The sequence below is a fragment of the Momordica charantia genome, assembly GCF_013281855.1.
Source record: "Momordica charantia cultivar OHB3-1 chromosome 10 unlocalized genomic scaffold, Mcharantia_2.0 BLBB01000010.1, whole genome shotgun sequence".
Classification (NCBI taxonomy): Eukaryota; Viridiplantae; Streptophyta; class Magnoliopsida; order Cucurbitales; family Cucurbitaceae; genus Momordica; species Momordica charantia.
In genome coordinates this window covers 2,918,054-2,942,489 of record NW_028275158.1, presented here as the reverse complement: position 1 = coordinate 2,942,489, position 24,436 = coordinate 2,918,054, and the positions used below count along the sequence as shown (strand labels likewise).

The 24,436-nt window shown below is 32.4% G+C and overlaps 1 protein-coding gene and 3 long non-coding RNA genes across 4 annotated transcripts; all 4 read left to right on the top strand.

Moving 5' to 3' along the window:
- The first annotated feature begins 6,806 nt into the window (after positions 1-6,806).
- On the top strand, positions 6,807-7,480 carry LOC148208403 (beta-1,4-xylosidase). Its single transcript, XM_088117892.1, has one exon. It carries the CDS (start codon positions 6,891-6,893, stop codon positions 7,215-7,217), a length of 327 nt encoding a protein of 108 aa, XP_087974018.1. The 5' UTR covers positions 6,807-6,890; the 3' UTR covers positions 7,218-7,480.
- A 4,744-nt stretch (positions 7,481-12,224) lies between these two features.
- On the top strand, positions 12,225-13,332 carry LOC148208402 (uncharacterized). The gene is made up of 2 exons (XR_015788442.1): positions 12,225-12,542; positions 12,992-13,332. It is a non-coding gene; the product is annotated as an uncharacterized LOC148208402 (long non-coding RNA).
- Positions 13,333-17,085: 3,753 nt separating this feature from the next.
- Positions 17,086-18,266, top strand: LOC148208401 (uncharacterized). The gene is made up of 2 exons (XR_015788539.1): positions 17,086-17,217; positions 17,967-18,266. It is a non-coding gene; the product is annotated as an uncharacterized LOC148208401 (long non-coding RNA).
- Positions 18,267-20,968: 2,702 nt separating this feature from the next.
- Positions 20,969-21,808, top strand: LOC148208400 (uncharacterized). The gene is made up of 2 exons (XR_015788480.1): positions 20,969-21,158; positions 21,489-21,808. It is a non-coding gene; the product is annotated as an uncharacterized LOC148208400 (long non-coding RNA).
- Positions 21,809-24,436: the final 2,628 nt, after the last annotated feature.

Sequence of the window (24,436 nt, the reverse complement as noted above, 5' to 3'; positions counted from 1 at the left end):
ACGTATGATATAAAAATACATAGCGACTAAGAGAAATGTAGAGATATCGTAATTAGACCAGCAGAAAGAAGTAACTATTTTGATATCCTCCTAAAACTACATGTTGAACCTAATTAAAAGTATCCATAAAAGTTTGATTGTTCTCTCTAGTTAAAAATTCTAAATAATTGAATCGAATACATTATACTAGAAGATGTTCCCGTCATTTATTTTAGAAGTATAGAAACTTTTATTTATTTTATGAAATCATCAATGCACCTTGTAAAGGGCAAGGATAATAAGTTGAAAGATTCCAAAAAAGAGACACAGGATGCGGGATGAGTAAAGGTAATGAAACAAAGTCATGTCTCATCGAAGGTGCATATTTTTAAATATAGTATAGAGTTTGAAATTTTACAAAAGTAAGTTAGTCTAAATAAAACTTAAAAGTCAAATGTAAAATAAAACGCACGATGAGGAATCAAATTTATTGTTAACATTTTTTAAAAGGGACTCTTTTTCTATTCCTCTCACCTCTCTTTCGTGTAACAAACTTTGAGGGTATGGTAGAGTGCCCTACGTGATTCCTAAATGTAGGGTTTGAACATATTGACACCTCTTTGATACCATGTTAATGATGAATGCTACATCCGTTCTAATACAATCTTAATGATGAATAAATCACCACGTAACCTAAAAATTTAAGCTCATGAGTTGGATATATTTAATTAATATATTAGGGGTGTAACAAATGAACCGAATCGACAAATCGAACCGAACCACGTCAGTTCGGTTCGGTTCGGGTCGGTTTTGACCCGACAACCAATAAACCTAAATCTTATATTCTCTCTTGCTCTCTGCTCTCCCTTGATAAGCCGCCGCAACCCGAAGGAAGGAAGGAACGAAGAAACGAAGGAACGAAGGAATGACGATTTAGGCGACACGAGACGGCATCATGCGGCGGCGACCTCCACGGCTGCAGACGACAACGACCTCCACAGCCGCAGGCAACGACAACCTCCACAGCAGCCGGTGACAGCGACCCGAATAGCAGAAAAGCGGCGGGCGGCAGAAATTAAGCAAACAGTAGCAGAATCCCAAGCGGTGGCCCCAAACGGCAGCAGGCGGCACCGCCACAACGGCAACACGCGGGGGTGACCCCAAACGGTAGCAACCGACAGTGCGACAGCAACCTTAAAGTTCAGTAATTGACACTGGCGGCACGACGATAACGTATTCACTCTCACAAAGGAAATTTCAATTTTTTCTCCCCATTTGAAAAAGGAAATTTCAATTATCTCCCCGATCTGAATAAGGAATTCTCAATTTTCCTCTCAATTCAAAATTTTGTGGGTCTCTTTTCAATTTCAAATCTCTCCCCTCCAATAATTTCTCCAATTTTAAAGGAAATATCTGGAAAACAACAAATAAATTGGCACACTCCCTCTCACAAAAAAAAAAAAAAAAAGACCCGACTCAATCAGGACCCGACCCGAATGAAACCGAAATTTTTCGGATTGATTCGATTTTGTCCGAAGCCGACCCGACCCGATGAAATTACACCTCTATCATATATATTGGATATCTAATGGTCTTCTATCCGAGACTTCTATTTCTTTAGTACTTTCTAAATTTATATTTTATTCCTTCTTTTAGCTCCTTATCAATTATGTTTTTCTTTTTGTTTTTTTTTTATCGTCATAGTCCTACATTTTAATTAATTTTACATTACTTCAATGTCGTATACTTGACTTAAATTTCATAATTTAATTAAAGGAATAAAATAATTTATAGAAATTAATAAATATCTATAAAGAGTGACTTAATGAATGTTAACATTAACATTGTGGTGTTCCAAAGCCTTTGAGTTCCCCACAGACTCATAAATATATATTCTATAGTTGAAATCTCACCGGCTACATCTAAATTCGATAATTTGATGAATTGAACAAAATATTTTATGAACATTAATTTATGGAAATTTTGGTGTTTGGATACTTGAAATAAAGTTTGTTTTAACTTTTAATGGGTTTGCTCATTGCTACTAACAGTGACTTAATATGAAAATGAAATTGAATATACAGAAACAAGAGGACCATCCTTATGAGTTTAGATTAGTAAAACTAAAAACAAGATAAATATAATATAGTCTTGGCATCAACTTGGTCCTCAAAATCCCATCCTTTGTTTGTAATTATAATTTATCTACCATTTTACTTAATTGGAACGTTTTTATATAGCCTCCTTCTTTTGTATGTCTCTCACGTACCCTTTTAATGAAATGATTTCTCCTTTAAAAAAAAAACTATTCTGGTGTTTGGATGATACATATTTAATTTTGGGATTTTTTTTCTTTCGAGTACAACATGTAGAGATGGGGGATCGAACTCACAACCTCATGGTTGAAGGTATATGCCAATTACCGTTGAGCTATGCTCACTTTGATGATGGATGGAAAATTAGGTCTTGGAAATGATAACCATTTTAATATATTCCATGTCCAAAGTTCAATAATTCAATATCCATAATAACTTAATTGATAAAGATGAATTTTGTAGAAAGATCTCATCTTAGAAAAAATCTCCATATATATATATAGTCAATAATGTCTGCCAATTGGTTCTTAATGGAAAAGTCTTCAAATGTTCTACCAACCAATATTGACTTTCTATGTTTAAAAAAGAAAAAAACCAATAATATTTACTTTCTGCTGGCTTCTGATATTGATGTAGAAATACATCAAAAGATTTTTGTTGCAATATGGACTCTCTTGGGCCTAATGATTTAGTACAACCAAGAAAAACATTATGTGATAGTTTAAGTGATGATATTACACCACATTCGTTTTATTAAAAGTATATTCCTATTACATACTACAATAAATTTGATTTTTCTAACGGAAACGTAAGTTAGCTTTCCTTATCATTAAACAAAATGTTATATATATATATGTATATGTATATAGTCTCAAGTTAAACTTGGACCGCCCCAAAAAATATCCTTGAGGTTTTAGATTCAAATTCATTCACTTGCTTGGTGACAAAATTTGAATTTTGTTACTATAAATTATTTCTGCTAATGCTTCTGAATTTCGTTGGAAATAATTTCATTAGATAAAATTAAAGTTCCTTAGTGACACGTGGTGTGAGCTCATGCCCTCCTGGTTAGATGCTAAAGTTGCAGGTACGTTCAACTTGTAAATTTTTGGCTAAGGCTTGACTGTGACACTAATCATCCAAATAAGTAAATACCAAATGAGTAAAGAAGCTACCGATTTGATAACCTAACTAATTCAATTTATGATTAAGGTTTCACTTAATATTGTAATATAACAATCTTTTATAGGATTTCTTTTAAATTACTACAAGCTTTTTAAGAGTTGGTAGACAGTCCTGATTTTATTCTTTTTAATATTTGTTTCTTGTTCGTTTACTAATTTCAAAAGATAATGTTTGGTGTTAGGTGATGAAAAACGATGTGACACGTGGACCAATAAAAATTGCTGGCTATAAACTGAGGTATAAAGCTTCAAACTCATTTTTCGAAGAGAAATATCTCGGCCTTAATTGGTAGCTTAGCTACGAAGTACCTCGACCTCAATTGATAGCTCGACTGTGTTAAGGAAGAGAACTAACAAAGGTTTATAATAGACATGAGTTACTTCTCTCATAGTTAAATAATTTTGAGATGGAATCCCATAGATATCGATATGGTATCGAAGTTCAACAAGTTCAAAGGACCATCCGATCAAAAAAATGGGATCGGAGCATGTTAAGCATTCCACGTTGAAAGACAAATTAAAATGTGGTGGTTACAAAATTTGAAGAAGATCTCACCAATTAATTCCAGTGAAATTTTGATTCGTGTTCATTGATTCTTGTCCCCGAAAGTAAACGGTTGTTAAATGAAATAATTAAAGTAGAGAGTGGAAAGGAGAAAGTATTGAAAATTAGAGAGATGAAGAGAGAGAAACAATATGAGGAAACTAATGGGAACAACCTCCAATTGATTTTGCAGTTCAATAACACAATTGCAACAGTACAGAATCATGATCGCTCAAATTAAACATGACAGAGTGATCAAAAGGGAAGTTTTTATTCTGCAGTAAACGTAGAAAAGGGGTAAAAAGACAAGACAGAAGCCATTGGGAACACATATAATTTGTTGATAGAGATGACAAACTTTTTGGGTTCAAACACAGGACCCATTGACACAATAGCATGGAGAGCATTCGGAGTCAGTTTTGCATGGCAATATCATAACAGGGCAGATTCTTTCAGGCGGTGGCGTGTTGTAATCCGACGCCGGCAGCTGAATCCCTTCCTCTACGGCGGCGGCCGCGGTGGCCGATTGACCCATAACCACCACCACAACCACCATAGCCAACAAAGCAACCTTCTTTCTCATCTCCATTATTTCTCTGATCTCTTTCTTTTTTATGGTTTTTTTTGCTTTTCTCAAGGCTTGTATTTATAGGAGCCAATGCATGAAATTTTGAACCAATGGATTTATCCATATTATTAATGCCTTTACGTGTCTTAGCTTATAATACGAACTAAAGGGCTTGTTCAGACTTCACACACATACGTGGTTGAATTTTTCTATGTTTTCTCCACGGGAGAAGATAATGTTAAAAACCTTGCTGTCAACGGCGAAAATTTAGTTTATAAATTCAGAACCTTGATCTACACGCCAAATTGATATAATCTTAATAATAGTTGAATAAAAGTTTTGTAATAGGGTAAACAAAAGTCAAATTTTTAGAGTTTTTTAGGTGAAATTCATTCAATTTTTTTTAGGTTCCATTCAATTTGTTTTTAGTTTGGGGAGGTTAAAAATATTAATAACTTACTCTATAGTTTCCACTAGAAGAAGGGTTTGAACGTTCGACCTTGTGGTTAAGGGCTCACACGCTCTAACCAATTGAGCTATTCCAGCTTTCACATTTATAAATTATTTTTTTAATTAATTGTTTCTATTAATTTTTTCTTTACCTCTATTATATGCTTAGTAATAGGTCTTAGGGGTGTACACTGGTCAGTCGGATTGGTTTTCAGGCTGAAATTCCTGCTAACTGATATATGGTCGGTTTGCAAAAATGGAAATCGATCGACCGAATAGATAATTTTCCGCTGACCAAATTTTTGTTGGTTTGGTCGATCAGTTTTCGAGAAACCGACTTTTTTTTTCTCACAAACTGTGAAGGGCTGGGTTGCGACAATAACGAGTGGGACTCAACGATGTTGAACGGAGGGGTTGGGTTGTAGCGTAAATCGAGCAATGGAGGTTGGGTGCAATTCGGAGAGGGAGTGAGAGAGTGAGGGAGAAAGAGTGGGAGAGGAGGGGAGATGGAGATGGGAGTGAGAAGATGGAAGCTGAGAGATAGAGATGGAATCATGAAACCCTAAATTAAAGTTAAAAAGAGAGAATCTGAATCAATCAAGGAAAATTAAAGAAAAAAATGAAATGGAGGGAAACGAAGAGGGAGAAATAGACGAAAATCTAGGAGTAATTAATGAGATCGAAAGGGAGAGAAAAGGAAGGAGAGAAATGTATCATAAATTAATTAATAAAAAATAAAAGAGATGGAATCAACTGTAAAAAATGTTTTTTTTTTTGCATATATATCGGTTGATTTTAGACATATTTTTAGTAACCAACTGATGATTGGTTGACTTTGTAAAGACCAAACCCACCGACCATCTATTTTGTGTAAAAATCGATCGACTGCTGTCGGTTCGTCTTCTCACCCACATCGGTGCACTCCTGATAGATCTTACTCTCTAATTTTATTAAATTAATTCTTTTTTTTTGGGAGGAAGATTTTCCTCTCGACTTAAAACATATATCCTATGTCATTGCGTTGGGTCTCTAGCATTTGAAAATAAAATTTTTACTTTATTTTTTTTCTCACTTCTTTCTTTTGGCAAAAAATAAAGTGCAGAAATATATGAATACACCAAGAATTTAAATTAATATAAGAAAGAAGAAACTTCTAATTTATTCCATTCCAAAATTGACCCCTTTCCCTCCATTTAATCCCAAAGATTTGTTTGAGAAGAGTAGGTGACACAAAGAGTCAAACATTATCTCCATGGCAAATGGAAAAAAAGATGGGAGAAAGAAAATCAAATGTGGTGTCTTCTATTTGAGTAAATTAAAGTTGGAGTAGCAAACTATCCTTTTCCTTTTTGATGTTTGTGCCAAACAGCTTGCAAAACCCTTGACCCAAATCTATAAATAATGCAAGAATGAGATTGCAAAGTTCGAGATGATTATGAAAAGAGGATTATAAATACTTGCAATCACAGCCAGCCAAGAAGAGGCTTTTGGTAGTCAGCTTCTAGACAATGAAACACATCGTTTAAAACACTTTACATCATAAAATGAAAGAGATTATTTTAAGATGGTAGAAAAGTTGATTTTTTTTCTTCTTTTTTATAGAAACTGCGTATACATATCTGTGAGCGTTCAAACCAACTTGTGTGTATTATTGCTGTTTACTATTTTTCAATGAGCCCTAGATAAGCTTATATTGACTTTTTGGCCACAATTTTTGTAGTGATGTATACAATTTTGTGTATTACTTAGTCTTTGCGTTGAATTAGTGGCCGCCCCCAAGAGTTGATGCCTCCACCATCAGGGCACAGCATTAGCCAAAAGCCAATCCAATTACATTTAAATTTACACAAAAGCCCCCAATCAATTTCACCCGAAAGACATTTCCTTCACAAAATACAAAGGATATAAACGAGATTTCACATTCATTTCCACCATCAATATCTTCCAACCCACTTCCATAATTCTACTATAAAACCAACCATTGATTATGAATTTGTGTATATGCTTTCATTTTCTCTCTAAAACAAACAAGCTTTTGTACAGATCTTGAAAGAAGAAGCTGAAAATTTATGATGGAGGGCTTAATTCCATATCTTCTCCATGCCCTTAAGAAGCAAAAGCCACAACACAACTATAGAAGCCAGTCCATAGGTTCAAGTAGGAGCTACCATCTCCTGAATGCCGAGTCGTCTCACCGGCGAACTCGATCGGATTTTCAGCCTCCAACGTTCGAGTTCCCGGAGCAGCGATCGGCGAACGAGTTGACGCATTCCCGCAGCGTTAGCAAGGGCTTTGGATCATCTTCCAGACCTAGCTATGGGTTTGAATCTGGCTTATCTTCCTATCCTGGCAAGGTTTCAAGTAAGGCTACTTATTATGGTAATCCTCCTCGCTGAGAAAACGGGCAAAGTGGGAAGGATTATTCATAAGTTTCAAGTGAAAAAGTTTACTGATTTGTGAGATTTTTTTTTTCTTTTCTTCAAATTTGTTTGATTGTATTTTGGGGTGAAGATATTAATGTGTAAAGAGGTGGGTCTCCAAGAAATTAATTGGTGGGCGGCCATCTTTTTAGACTTTGAAAGTTGTACATTGAATTATTGTAGGAATATTCTTTTTCTTTCATATAGTTTTAATAATAATGAAGTCTAAATTTGTATAACTATGCGTTGGAATATCTTGGCGTAATTGTAAGTCTTTGGTTTAGATTATATTGATAAATAAATTGTAGGAATTATCTATGATAGCTTAAAATTTCTATTTGTTGAACTAATTGTGTATAATGTGAGAGGCGAATTTCTTAATATAAATTATTAAGGGTCTTGAATATGATAAACACAAGCACGTTTTGATGACTAAATTTTAGTTTATGCGTAAGGTGTTTTAAAAATTTAGAGAGAGAAAATGTGAAAATTTAGAGAAGATATAATTAAATATATGTTGAAATATGTATAAATGGAGAAAAGAAAAATTATATTTCTAGAGATAGAAATAAAAGTGGGAGAGAGAAATGATAGGGAAAGAGAGAGAAAATTAAGAAAGAGAGAAGTTACCGAGAAATTTTGGAGAATGACAAGATAAGGAGAAAAAAGGACCATTTCAAGCGTGAAAAAGTTTAAAAAAGAAAAAAATTGACAACGGTACCTTAAATATCTCTACAACCGTATAATATTGTCCGCTTTAGATATAATCCTCGTACCTTTGTTTTTTGTTTCATCAAAAGGCTTTGTCCCATATCATTCTCCTTACAAATTCAATTAATATATTTGTTAAGATATCAATTTTTTCTTTTTATATCTATAAGTGTTCGGGTCAGGTTACTAATCTCACGGGACAACTGTCATGGAATTTGAATTCATTTCCTCTTAATTAATTATAGTCCATTTAGACCAATGAACCAATAAACTTTAAAGTAAAATTAAAAATTTCTTCGAGAGTTGAAATTGTGATGGTAAGTTCGAAACCCTCCTCCATAGGTTAGGTTGTAATATGATATGAATTATATTCTCTGCCGTTATCAAATTGAAAAAGAAAAAAAAAAAAGAAAAACAGCCATGATCGACGGAAAAGGAGACACGTGTCCCACCAACTAATGAAGTGGCGAGCCAAGGGAGAGGCATTTGGCTGGCATGCATCAGCTTCCATGTCAGTATATTATAGGTTAAATCTTTATCGCACTTAGAAATTTTAGTCTCGTTTTATTGCCAACATCAACGTAGTTTAACTAATTTATTTTCCATAGACTAGAAGACTAAATTTGATGTTCTGATAAATATTTTTGATATAACTTAATGAATAAAATACAACTAAATTAAACACAACCCTCCTCTCATTTATGCACCAACACAAGCTTTGTTACAGAAATTGGTCATTATTCTCATGAGAGAGAGATTTTATTGTATGGCAGAGAGAACCAAAAGAACATAGAATTTTAGACCCAATCTCCGCAGTGGCCGGCGGTGTAGCAAGCACAGTTGGAAGGGCAATCCTTGTGAGATCTGCAAGGCTTACCTCTAACAAGACACACTCCATTCCCTCCATTTTTCAGCATAACTTTTCTCGGAAAAGCGTCGGCGCCGCCTCCGGCCACCAGCTCGGCCGCCACATTCTCGAGGTATGCGGTCGCCGGAGTAGCAGTCATAAACATCACCACCACCACCGCCACCAAGCTCATATTCTTCCGAGCTCTCTCCATTTTCTTATCTGCTTTCCTCTCTTGGCTCTATGATTTGTTTTGCATTTTTGTTTTTCTATTTATAGAGAGGAAACGTTATTGGGTGTTAAGTATTTTCTAGATAAATATTCGTATTTTTCTAAAATATTTTTATTTAGTAGTTGAGTGGCTTAATTTTAATTTTGAAGTTTTTTTCCACATTCAACTTTGAATGTAATGAAATTCCAAGGTTGGGAAATAGCAGGATATATATAAAGAGAATTATTCCTCTTCCTCATCTCGAGTATCAACATAAGAAAAAATAGATCAATTTCCACACTCGCGGCCTGGATATTTGTGCTTTCAAAATTAAATATTTTTTTGAAAATAAAATGTGTCCTACATGAGTACATAGTTTACAACATTTCAAACAAGAACAAATTGAAAATGTAATTCTTTCAAAATATATATAATAAATTCAAATTTTGACTAAAAAAATCTTCCATCCTAAAATATCCTAATTTGTATGGAATAATAGTTTATTATTATTTTTAAATAATAAGTGAATGCAAATAGAATGACCATTTTATAAGACGCTTGATGATACTTTGTTCAAAGCAGAATAGTAGAGAATGCAATCGAAAAATCCTACCTACTACCATGGTGTTTTTAAATTTATTAAAATTTGTCAATTAGGTCATCGCATAAATTTATGGTATTTTTAAATATTACCTACAATACTATTTAGCTAAGCCGTTAACACATTCATAACTTTGATTCGATTCCTTAAAATTTTCCCTCTCATATAATTATAATATTATAATTATAAAAATAATATATTCTACCCTAGAGTCAAAATATATATAATTCTTTGTAGTGGAAGAATTTTTTTAAAGAATTAACATTTATATATAAATAACAATGTATTTTCTTTTCTCAATCTTCTTAATTGAGGTAGATATGAATACACTTCAAAGTAAAACATTAGTACAACAAATAGGGTGAGAATTCGAACTCATGATCTCTTGTCTTGACTATAGGCAGGTGTCAATTATCGTTGAACTAAGTTCATATCATTGTAGTTTGTCCTATGTTAAGGATCCCACATTGAAAAGAAAAAGGAACCTTATAATGATTTATAATGGATATGAACTACTCCTCTCATTATCAATTGGTTTTGAGATGAAATTCATGAATATTAATATGGTATCAGAGCCCAACAAATTCAAAGAGCATGCGGTCAAAAAATGGGATCCCGATCTTGAGGGAACATGTTAAGGCTACTCCTCTAAGGCTAATATATATTCTTAGTAAAAGGTGTTAAACATAAACCTCGTCCCATTTATTCACTAATACAAGCTTGGTTAGGGAGGGGGAGAGATTTCTTTGGCAGAACATGAGAGAGGAAAACACAAAAACACGGAGATTTTGTGCATGCCTGACCCATTGCCTTCACGGAATCGGCTTCCTCCATTTTTTAGTATAAATTTTCTCGGGAAAGCTTGGATGCCGCCGGCCGCCGCTAGCGCCGCCGCCACCACCTTCACATCCTTGGTGGAGGCAGTCGGAATCCACCACAATGGCGAACATAAACATCATCGCCAATATCACCACCATCGCCACCAACCCAATATTTTTCTTCTTCTCCATTTTCTTATTTGTTTTGCCCTTAAAGCCTTTTTTTCTTTCTATTTACAGAGGAAAACAAGAAAAATATGTACGACTAAAAAGAAAAAAATTGCCTTGTTCTACTACAATATTGCTTCTATCCTATGAGTAAATCTCTAAAAAAGAATCTCTAAAAATTAAAACTTAATTCCAACATTTAGCGAAGGTATATATCTCTAACAAACAAAATGAACTATCTTCAAATGAGCTTAAAAAGTGAGGTTTTAGTTAACAAGGTTTTTAATTTCATCGCTTCGCTTATCAAATTTTATGATGTAATATAATTAAAGTAAAACACATTAGAGCAAATCTCATCCAAAAAAGTTTAAAACAAATTGAATTTTTCCATATAATTTTATGATTATTAAGTAGTAGTGCAAATATATAATTTCACAAAATAAGAGCTTATGAGTTATGAGTCTAAATTTAAATAGGGTACTTTAAATAATATCCTCGCCGGTTTGAATAAACTGTGTCCGTAGATGGTCTGACAAATTTTTTCCATAAAATACAAATGAAGATTCTATTTTTAGTCTACGTGTTTATTTTTTCACAATTTTTTTTTTTAGGTTTTCATATTTTGATCTTATAAACATATTTCAACTCTTCGTCCAATTTTAAAAATAAAAGTAAAATTATTTTTTTCTTACTTTCCACAATTTGGAAGACATTTTCAAAAAGTAGACAAAAACAACAAACCGGATATTCAAATAGTTATTTAGTTTAAATTATTCCACGCTCCTAAATTTTAAAGTTGTTTCATTTTGCTTTTTAAACTTTTGAAATATCTACTTCAGTCATTGAACGGTAAACAAATAGCGAGATCTAACATTATTATTATTTTCCTACCTAATATCTAAATCTCTAATGATCCAATTAGATATTTCTAAAAATTAGGACAAAAATAGAATAATTTTAAACCTTAAAAGTTAAAATAGGACAATATTTAATCTTCTTCAAGAGCGGCCACTTGGCAGTAAGCGTTCCATGCATGTCACTCAGTTGGCAAAAGGAAAGCGAAGCTAGAGGTCATGGCTGTGACACATGGCCATGGCCATGCCAGATGCAAGAAAGATTCCCATAGTCCATAGTTTCGAGGCCATAGAATTTCAAAACTCTATTGCCTCAAAGAAAAAAAAAAAGAAAGAAGAATTTCAAAACTTATATATGAAACTTGTTAGGTTCATAAACGTGTGTAAGTAAAGTCCCATGTTGACTAGGGAAGTGAGTGATTATTCATTGGTGTATAAAAGAAGACAATTATCTTCATTGGCATATAAAAAAAGACAATTATCTTCATTGGTATGATTGAGCGAAACAAAAAACAAAGTCGTGAAGGTTATGTCCAAAATAGACAAGATTACACAATTGTGAAGAAATTCAAGTACTAAATTGGAGTATTTCCCTTAAAAATACTAATAATCCACTTGGGGCAGCTAATTGATTTTAGAGTGTTAGGTTTGTAAAGGAGTGTAAATAAATTCCCACGTTGATTAGAGAAAGAGAAGATTATGGATATACATGTGAGAGACAATATCTTTGTTGGTATGAGATATTTGGAGTGAAATTAAAATCAAAGCTGGAAAGGTTATTTTAAAAAAGGGACAATATCATGTAAATGTGAGCCACAATATTTTTAAATATTAGGCACCAATGATTAAGATGAAAGAAGAAAATGATCCAACCAATAAGTTGAAATTCAAAGTTCATTTTTCTTTTTAGTTTATTTTTAAAATGAAGTCTAGCTAGTCACCTCTTCTTTAAATACAAAACTCTTTTCGAAGCAAATAACAGACTAGAGAAACAAAAGAAAGAGATGGAGATGATGAAGAAGGTTGTTATGGTAGCAATGGTAGTACTCATGCTCCTCTTTGCCACTTCAACTCGAGCTACAATTAGCAAGGTATGTCTGCTAAACTTTCACTAAAATACAAATGAGTTTAAGCGGATAGATTACAATAAATTTATTTTCCTCTATCTATATAACTTTTATTCCTCCCTATTGGTTTCTCTCTAACTTATTTCTTTTCTCTAAAATTTTTGTCATTATTTCTCTTTGTAGTTTCATTTATTACTCTCTTTCAATTTTTTTCTCTCCTTAAAAGTTTTTGTCCCCTCCATCTTCTCATTTTGTTTCCTCTAACTCAACTCCGTCTCTTAAATTTTTATCACTCCCTCTCCAACCACTTTTCATCCAGTTCAATGTAATTTAAATATTCCAAAATCACTTTTACACACAAAGATTAACCTCCAAAAATATTTTCAAATATTTTTTACCAAAGTAATCCCAACAAAATAAGTTTTGCGAAGAATACCCATCTTAAAATTACTTCCAAACATGTCTTTAACCAGATGGTCAAACTTCCATTGGAGGATGGACGGCGTGTCGAGAAAATGGTGAAAAATGGAGGAGTTGGGAGATGCCGGACGGGTGCATGCGTTAGAGATGAACAATGCGGTACTGGTCGTGGGTGCTTCTGTGATCACTCCACGATCCGTCCTGGATGGTGTACTTCGATGGATGTTTGAAAAACAATATCTATCATTTTTCCTTTTTTTTGTGTTTTTATCCTCAAAATGTTGTGGTAAACTATCACTCACCATGCTTCTCAAGTTTAGGGCGATGGATACTATATTACCATTTCTGTAACCATGTTTTTCAATAAATAAAAGGGGAGGATCAGCTTTATTAATTCATTCCAACGCAATTTGTATGATTTGATTCAGTGGATGTGAGCTAAGGTTTTGTTACGTTTTGGAGGGTAAAATACGACCTACTATAAGTGGATGAATGAAAATAGATCATCACATGTGATATTTTCTTGATAATAACTTCAGATATGCGGGGTGGCCGAGTTATTAAGCTTGACTAGAGTGATTCTAAATAAATTGTATGGCTACCGACGACCTTAAGAAGGTTGACACCGAGGCATCTTATGTTTTGCGCTTAGTTTAAATTTGATTCTTATGATTTGAATTTAGATTGAGTTTAGTTTTTATTGTTTTAAAAGTATTGATTTGGTCTCTATAGGTTTAATCAAACTTCATAAATCGTCCATGTCCTTTGATAACTCTTTAAAATGATTATTTGTAATTTTAATTTTCAAAAATTGACTTTATATTCACCTTATTTTCACCTTAATTTTCAAGGTTTTTTTTCTCTTCTAAAATTTTGTTACTCTCTAACTTTATTTATTTTTAATTTTATTTTTTATCTCTAATTTTTTTCTCAAAAATTTTTATAATCTCTCTCTAGATCTCTTTTCAAAGTTTAGTTTTTTTTTTTTTTAATTTTTGTCTCACTCTTATATTTAACTTTTTTCTATCTAAAAAGTTGAGTATATAACCAAACGTTAAATTAATTATATAAAAATGAATTTCACAAAACCAATTATCATTAAATCTATTTTTGCTAAAATCACTCGTCCTAAAATCATTCTCAAATAGGCCTTAGCTCCTAATCAACAACACTCCCAAATTCACTTTTCTAATAGAATTCAATTTTAACTTCTTCTTTTTTTTTTTTTTAGCCAAATTCAACTTTAACTTTTAATTTTTTCCTATTGAATTATAAATTTTAATAAATAATCATATTACTATTTTTTTATCAAAAACTATTTATGTTTGGTTATTAGTATTCTTTTGGTTGGACAAGATTAGTTTAGTTTTTTTTTTCAATTAATATTAAACTTACTCGAATCTAATCAAATAATCAAATTATGTCCAAGAAAATGCGGTCAAAACTACTTGAATCTAATCAAATAATCAAATTGTATGCAAGATTGCTTGTATCGTATGAGTAAACCTCCAAAAATTGATGTCTTTTTTAGTCTAATAGCATTTGAGAATGAAAATCCGAACTTCAGCTTTTTAATTGATTGAAGACATATATTTTTAACGTTGTTGAATTATGCTCAAGTTGGCTTAAAAGTAATGATTTATCTAACAATTTTTTTAATTTCATCGCTTAGTTTATAAAAGATTGTGATTCAAGGTAATTAAACTAAAACACATTAAAGCATATTTAACTCACATCCAAAAAAGTTTAAAACAAATTGAATTTGTCAACATAATTTTATGACTTTTTTTAGTACAACAAGTGAGGTGAATTACTATTGAGCTAAACTCAGTTAAGTTCATCTTGGTGTATAATTTTATGATTATTAGTAAGCAGTAGTGCAAATATATAATTTCACAAATAATATCCTTGGGATTTGAATAAATGGTTTTTGTAGATGGTTTGACAATTTTGTTTCCGTATATTAGGATGTGTACGAGCTGTAACTTATTACTGTAATAACTGTTATTACAGTATGTACTCTTTTGTATTGTGGTCTATATATAAGGCGCATATCTCACTTGACCAAGAGTTAAATTACTCTCATATGTTAATATGGTATGACATGAAAATTATATTTTCTGAGAGTACGCTTGTGGGCCCATATACCATTCTTGGTATTCTTGATTCTTGCTTCTTCTTCGCTATGGTGCCTAACGATCCAATCGGTCCAATCGATTCCACTGCGGTTCTTTCGTCTGATTCCACCAACGGCGATTCCAGTTGCTTCAACTATGGTGAATCATTCTCCCGTTGAACAGTATGCTAATCCTTACTTCATTCATCACTCGGACAATACAAGTCTTGTTTCTCGTCTCCGATCTTCTCACTGAGGAAAACTACACTTCCTGGGCCGTTCTATGACAATTGCTCTCACTATTAAGAAAACAAAATCGGGTTTGTAGATGGTTCTATTCCTCGGCCTACCGGAGATTTGCTTAATTCCTGGATAATCTGTAACAACGTGGTCATCGCCTGGATTCTGAATCTTTATTGAAAGAGATCTCTGATAGTTTATTATTCACCGATTTGGCTCGTGAAATGTGGCTTGATCTCAAGGAACGTTTTCATCGTCAGAATCGACCTTGCATTTTTCAGTTGCACTATGATTTATCCACGTTAGTTTAAGATCAGATGACTATCAGTACGTATTTCACTCGATCGAAGACATTGTGGACCGAATTGGCCTCCTATCGACCTTCATGCACCTGTGGCCGAAGTTCTTGTGGCAGCGTATAAGCTATTTCCGACTATTTCCAAACAGAGCATGTAATGTCATTCTTGATGGGTTTGAATGACTCCTTCAGCCAGATCCGTGCTCAATTGCTTCTTATGGAGCCAGAACCTTCCATCAATTGCGCTTTTGCCCTAGTTGCTCAATAATCTCGACAACACGTGATTTCTACACCGCCAATTGCTTCGCCAATTGCTTTATTGGCTAAATCGTCTTCAATTTCAACTTCGGGAGAATCACGCTCTTCTTCTTCCAATTTGCAAGGGGAAAAGACGTGAATGCCCATTTTGTACGCATTGTGGCTTGCAAGGCCATACTATCGATAGATGCTACAAGCTTCATGGTTATCCTCCGGACTATCGCTCACAGAATTCTTTTCACTCTAAATCAGTTTCAGCTCCTACTGATTCTTCCACAAAGAATTCTTCGTCAGCTTCTGTAGCGGACTCCTTGGCGTTACTTATTAACACTGAGCAATGCCACATACAATACAATTGAATAATTAATGTCCGGTTTAGTAAGATTATATTTTTAGTTTACATGTTTGATTTTCAAAAATTCTTTTATGGTAGCTAAATCGAGCATAGCTCAGCGGTAATTGACATATATCTCCAACAAAGAAGTGTTGTACTCCAAAACAATTCTTTTTTGATACATTTTGACATTTCTTATAAACATATTTCAACTCGTTGTCAAATTATAAAATAGTACGCATGGCCTTGTAAGCACTTTAACACATATTTGAAAGAGTATTATCCATCTGTCCAAAATAGAAGAAACTCTGAGGGTTGAATGTTCAATAATCCTTCACAAACCTTTGGGAAGATGTATAATTTTTGCATCCTTTGGTTATCCAAATATTCTTCTTCTTCTTCTTTTTTTTTGTAGGTACGGTGCTTCTACATTCCTCTTAATTGAAGTGTTTTTATTTAGGCCTCATCCTTTTGTAAACGATTCTCACATACTTCAATGAATTGATTTTTTTTAAATAATAATAATAGTTAAATTAAATTAACCTAAAATTTAATGACCCGATTAGGCATTTCTAAAAATTGAGGACAAAAAAAGCATAATTTTAAATCTTAAAAGTTAAAAAATGACCATATTTAATATTCTTCAAGAGCGGCCACTTGGTAATAAGCTTCCATGAACATTACTTAGTTGGCAAAACGAAAGCGAAGCTTAGAGATGATGGCTGAGACAAATGGCCATGCCCACCCAGATGCAAGAGAGATTCCCACAGCCCCTATTTTTGAGGCCACAAAATTTCAGAACTCCATGTATGAAACATGTATCAAAAGATTACCAAGTAGAGAATGAAAGCCACCTATTTTTATTTATTTTTAAAATGAGCCTCCTTCGATCTATAAATACAAAACCATTTTCAAACCAAACAAATCAGAGAAGCAAAAGAAAGAGATGGAGATGGCGAAGAAGATTGTTATGGTACCAATAATGGCGCTCCTGCTGCTGTTCGCCACTTCAACTCGAGCTAGAATTAGCGAGGTGTGTTCGCTAAATATCAACTACAACACAAATTAGTTTAAGTTGATAGATTATGATAAATTTAAATTCTTACTTTTATTCGTAACCTACACATATTAGGTCACTTTTATTGTTATCAAAATTACTCCACCTTAGATTAATTGAGAGTTGATTCACAAATGATATTTGGTTGAGCAATTGATGTGCAATTTTTTTTTAAATGACTATTGTTTTAAACATAAAAAAAAAGTCCTTTTTCACTATTTTTTCCTTTCGAGAATTCAAGTAAAAGTTAATTATTTTCTCTCTTTTAATTATTTTCCTCTAACTATATAACTTTTATTCGTCTCTCTAGCTTTGTTTATTTCTATGTTTTCGATTTCTCTCGAACTAACTTATTTTTTCTCTTTAAAATTTTTGTCATTCTCCTTTATAGTTTCATTTATATCTCCATTTTTATTTTTTTTCCCTTGTCTCTCACTTTTTTCTTTCTCTAAAATTTCACTATCTTTCAATTTTTCTCTCCTTAACATTTTTGTCCCTCCCTCGAGCTCCTTTCTAGTTTTGTCCCGTACATCTTCAATTCTATTTTTCACCCAATTCAATATAATTTGAATATTCCAAAATCACTTTTCGTCAAAAGCATTTAAAATAATATATTAATTAAATAATTTATTTATTAAAGACATGTTATCAGAATATTATAGCAAAATAATTTTAGTGAAGAATATTCATCTTGAAAAATCATTTTCAAACATGTCCTTAATCAGACGATGGGAGTCCCGTTGAACGATGGAAATTTCCCAGAGAAAATGGTGAAAAATGGAGCAGTGAGCGGTGATTGCTTCAGAGATGACGGATGCGGTGCTGGGTGCTCATGCGATGAATCCATTTTCTATCCTGCATCGTGGATGTTGTAGTTGCTAGTTTGGTGAATGTTTGAAAAACAAGATCTGTCGATCCATTTCCTTTTCATGTGTTTTTATCCTCGAAATATAATTATGGATACTATATTACCATTTCTGTAACCATGTTTTCAAGAAATAAAAGTGGAGGATTAGCTTAATTAATTCATTCTTCGATCTCCTCTCTCCTACTCTTAATTTGTATGATGTGATTTAGTGGATGTGAGCTAAGGTTGAGTACGTTTTGGAGGGCAAAATACGACCTACTACGTGAACGGATAAGAATAGATCCTTTCATGAGGTATTTCCTAATAATAACTTTAAACATGTGGAGTGACCTGGTTATTAAGCTTGATCAGAGTGTTTCTAAATAGTTTGGATGGTTTCTCACGATCGGAAGAAAGTTGATGCTGAGGAACTTATGTTTTGCGCTCAGTTTAAATTTAATCCTTATGGTTTGAATTTAGATCAAATTTAGTTCTTATGGTTTTAAAAGTATTGATTTGATCTCTATGAGTTTCGTCAAACTTCTTAAATCGTCCCTGTCGTTTATCATATTGATAATTTCTTTAAAACAATAGTGGCGGATCCAGGGTTTTATGTTGGGGGCACAAATGCATATAAACATAATGAAAAAAAATCCATTTTAATCTCGAACTTAACAATGTGTATCAATTTGCACCTTACACTTACGAGTGTTGTAATTTTCACCTAGACACCAAATTTTACAATTCGATAGATTTTCATTTGAAAAATTGTTGAAAAAAATATTATCACGTATCATATAATTATGATTGTTTTTAGACGATGTCAAAGAGATGGCGAAAAGGGGCAACGCAAAAATAGATGATCCAAAGTTTCACTTGATCCATTACATAAAACACACAAATTTGGATTAATCTGGATCAAAGGATATCAAACCTGTATTTTATAGTGGGTGTTTATGTCTCTGCGTAAAATGCACCAAATAAAGAATTTACACTTTTTACAAAGGAGGATACCCCCATAAACAGTCAAACAAAGCAGGTGGAGTACTACCAGATTGCTGTGCAGTTTTTAGTTTAATTATAAAATTTGTATTAATTTAATCGCTTATTTATATTTAAGAGTTTAATTTAATGAAATAATTAATTACCTAAATAAGTTCAGTACATAACACGAGTAAAAATAAATTATTCTCTCAACTTCTATTAATGTTATAATATTAACCGGTTTAAATCTTATTCTAATGCTTAAATTTTTAAATATTATCTACGATACTATTTATGTTAACTTACCTATAGTTTAATGTCAAAGCGGGCATAGTTCAATAGTAATTAGAATATATCTCTAACTAAGAGGTTGTAAGTTCGATCCCCCCATTTATTTTCTACATGTTGTACAAAAAACTTGATTTTCTTTTCTCAATCTTCTTAAATTACTCCATGATCTAAATATTTACACTTTATGAGCGTATACGAGTATAGCTCAAGTGTCTCTCTTTGTAGGCCGTTTGTAGATTAAAACATTCTTATGTACTAACTATAATATACATCCGTAGTAAAAGGTATTAAACATAACCCTCCTCCCATTTATTCACTAAAGGGAGGGAGGGAGATTGAGATTTATTTGCCCGAACATGGGAGAGAAAAACACATATAATTAAGCTTGAACATGTGAGAGAAAAACACATATAATTAAGCTTCACGACTTTATTTTAGTTTTACCCAAAAGGTCTCATACATAATTGTCATCTATTATATATCTGGATCACTCTCTTCTCTAACCTGTTTGCACACTTTACAAATCCAACACCACCAACCTAATATTTTTCTCTCTCTCCATTTTCTTAATTGTTTTGCCCTTGTATATTTTTTTTCTATTTATAGAGGAAATTCTAGGTTGTTAGTATGTTTTAGATAAATATTCATCTTTTTATGTATTTTGTATTTAGCATTTTAGTCTAGTGACTTTAGTTTAATTTTATTTTTTTCCTGCTTTCCCGAAATTAATATCATTATCTCAAAATCAAACTAATAAAGAAAAAAAAAGCCAAAAACTATCTAATCCGTCATTAAATTTTCACATAAACTAGCGAATTAGGTCCATTTAGTGACGTTTCTGTTTCTTATTTCTGTTTCCTCCTTTTAAATAAAGAAAAATAGAATTGCATAGCCTCCATCACTCTGAGATTCAAGAATGATAAAACAAGATTTTTATTTATGTTGAAATAAAATGAAACGGAAAAATAAACAAGAAACTTGTTTTTATTGTTTCCAAATTTCTGTACAATTTTGAATGAGAAACAAAAATCATAATAGTTGCCAAAGACTTATGTTTAGATTTCTTGATAAAATTGGAAACAAGAAGACTCCAATGTAATCAAATAATCAAATAATATTCAAGAAAATGCAGTAAAAAAAATCTAAAAAATTGCCATGTTCTACTACAAGAATGATTCTATCTACAAGTAAAACTCTCAAAGCAACGCCTCTTTTTTAGTTCAATAACAACAAAAATTAAAACTTCAGATATTTGGATCGAATATATATATATATATATATATATTTTTAACCAGTTGAATACTATATTCAAATTGACGTAAAAAGTGAGGTGTTAGCTAACCAGATTTTTTAAAATAGTTTAATTTTAAATCTTAAAAGTTAAAAAATGACCATATTTAATATTATTCAAGAGCAGCCACTTGGTACTAAGGTTCCATGAACATTACTCAGTTGGCAAAACGAAAGCGAAGCTAGAGATGATGGCTGAGACAAATGGCCATGCGCAGCCAGATGCAAGAGAGATTCCACAGCCCCTATTTTCGAGGCCACAAATTTTCAAAACTCTATGTATGGAACATGTATCAAAAGATTACCAAGTAGAGAATGAAAGCCACCTATTTTTATTTATTTTTAAAATGAGCCTCCTTCGATCTACAAATACAAGACCATTTTCAAACCAAACAAACCAGAGAAGCAAAAGAAAGAGATGGAAATGACGAAGAAGGTTGTTATGGCAGCAATAATGACTCTCGTGCTACTCTTCGCCACTTCAAATCAAGCTACAATTAGCGAGGTGTGTTTGCTTAAATCGATAGATTAGGATAAATTTAAACTTTTACTTTTATTTGTACGACATGTTAAGGTCCTTTTCTTTTTCTCTAACTCAACTTTCTCCTATCTCTTAAAGTTTTATCACTCCCTCTCCAAGAATTTTTCATCCAATTCAATATCAGTTCAATATTTCAAAATCACTTTTAAATTCAAACATTAACATCGTTCAGAAGCATTTAAAATAATATTAATTAAATAATTTATTTATTAAACACTTATTACCAAAATATTTATAGCGAAATAACTTTGCCAATGATCATTACTCATTACTTCCAAACATGTCCTTAACCAGATGATTGAAAGCGACGGAGATTTCCCCGAGAAAATGCTGAAAAATGGAGCACTGAGCAGTGAATGCTACAGAGATGACGAATGCGGTGATGGGTGCTACTGCGATCGCTCCATGTACATTCCTGGATGGTGTAGTTGCTAGTTTAGTGGATGTTTGAAGAACAAGATCTATCGATCTGTGCCCTCCCATCCATTTCCTTTTTATGTGTTTTTATCCTCAAAATATAATTATACTTCTCAAGTTTAGGGTGATGGATGCTATATTACCATTTCTGTAACCATGTTTTTCAAGAAATAAAAGTGGAGGATTAGCTTAATTAATTCATTCTTCGATCTCCTCCCTCCCACTCTTAATTTGTATGACGTGATTTAGTGGATGTGAGCTCAGATTTATTATGTTTTGGAGGGCAAAATACGATGGACGAGAATAATAGACCATTTCATGTGATATTTTCCTAATAACAACTTTAGACGTGTAGTGGCCGAGCTATTAAGCTCGGCCAGAGTGATTCTAAATAGTTCGGATGGTTACTGACAACCGGAAGAAAACGTTGATGCCAAGGTAACTTATGTTTTGAGCTTAATTTAAATTTGATCTTTATGATTTAAATTGGGGATTAGTACAGACTATTTAGAGACTATAATTACATAAAAGGATCGAATGGTATAAAATTTACACTTTTGTCATGAAACAACCTCTATGGTACCAATCACTCAATTTACTAATATATTATCTCACCTCAATATTAATTAATTTTAAAAATCCAAAATGGACTACTTGGGAGGTTACATTTTAAATCCCTTAGATTTTGCCTAATTAGACTTTCCAAAAGTGAAAAATATCAAATCCCCAAAATCCTCCATTATTGAAAAAAATTCAAAAACCTCATTCCTCTGACTTTTCTTCTTCTTCTTCTATGGTTCTGTTTTCGTCCATTCCTTCGTATCCGGCCGCCGTTTGCGTTCTTCTTCTTCGTCGGAACAATCCGTCTAGCTTCTCCTTCGTCTTCAGCCGCTCGTCCATTGTTTCCGTCCGTTTATCCAGAGGTTTCTTTTTTGTCGTCGGCCACCCGTCGATCAATCCAGCCCTCCGTTTATCCCGGCCATTGTCTAGTCGCCAACCGAAAAGTTTGTAGGTTATTTGCTTGGTTTGTTAATTGTAGAGGGATATAGTTGTATATACTTTATAGCCAGATATAAGTTATATCTCCATATAAGTGTATGTTATAATGACTATAGTTTATATCACAATTGTTAAGTATATGTTGCTTAAGTTTATAGTCGGATATAGTTTATATTTCTATATAACTGAAAAGGTAGTTGGATATAGCTTATATATATTTCAATATAAGTGTATGTTATAATGGCTATATTATTGAAATTTGGCCAAAAAATATAATAAAATGAAAAAATATTTGTAATAAATTTCATTATTTAGTAGAATATATTAAGGGGTAAATTAGGGAATTATGAGAATGATTGATTTATGTCACACCATAATTTAATGTTTACAAAATCAAATTTGTAATATTAATCTTTTGCATTTAAATAAAATATAAATTATAATAAATATAAATGTCATGGGTAAATTTGACATTTGAAAAAAGTTTTAAATCTAGAAATCTAAAACTGTAAAATTTATAACATTGGACCATTTGTGAAAATAAGTTATGTAAAATAGCTTATCCAAGACATTATCTCTTTAAATTGTGGAGCCAATACAAACGGTAAGTGTAAACAATGATAACAGTCCATCACATAAGAGTAAACAAGAACCTTTAGTACATAAGAATAAGAAAAAGGAAGGTGACAGATAGCAGTAATAGGTAAAGCAACGAGTAATTGGCAAATCATGACAACTCATGTTTTCAATATGTGAGTTGTATACCAGCTGTGATTTAGAATTATTCTTGCAATCATCTCTCTTAATATATTGGTTCTTTCCTATATGAATTTCGGTAATTTGGCTAATGTAAAATCAATTTATCAGCTTTCCTTTATTTCCTTATGTATCCCTACCAACTCTCTGTATTTAACCTAACCATGTAAGACTTTGTAAAAATATCATCTTGAATTATATTGAACAATTTTCATCTGTTTTGGTTCTTCCATTCCTTTCAACCAACCCCTTTTTCCTCAACAGATGCGGAAGAGATAAAGAATGGTTATACCAAGAAGAAGTCTCTCTTTCAAGCAAAGGTCTACGAGGGTGGATGTTCCAATCTTTTGATCGAAGATATCTTTAACCAATTGAACTATATTTAAATTGGCTTAAAAAGTGACGTTTTAGCTAACAAGTTTTTTCATTTCATCACTATGAAAATTTGTGATTCAATATAATTAAACTAAAACACATTATTTCTCAAAAAAAAAAAAAAAAACTAAAACACATTAGATCAGATTTCACTCACATCCAAAAAAAAGTTTAAAACAAATTGAATTTTTAAATATTATTTTATGATTATTTAGTAAGTCGTAGTGAAAATATAATTTCACAAAAGAAGAGAGTATTAGCTTATGAGTTGTTATGAGTCTAAATTAAAATAGGATACTTAAAATAATATCCTCACCGACGACCGATTTGAATAAATGGTGCTGTTAGATGGGTTGAAAATTTGTTTCCACAAAATACAAAGGAATATTCTTGAGGTTTTAGGTTCAAGCCGTAAGACGTAATTTCACGCCTGAGGAAGGTACAGCCCAACTATGAGGTACATCAGCAGGTGTTACAATAATACGTAGATGAGTTTTGGCTGGTAGAACCACTCTATTGTCCACTTCTAATAAACGTGATTGACCCAACCATTTTCTTATTTTGGTTTCTTCATTTTTAATAAAGAAAAATAGAATTGCAAGACCTCAATGTTCCAAATTCAAGAATAATAAATCAAGATTTTTATTTATGTTTAAACAAAATGGAAACATGAAAAATATATAAACAAAGAAATT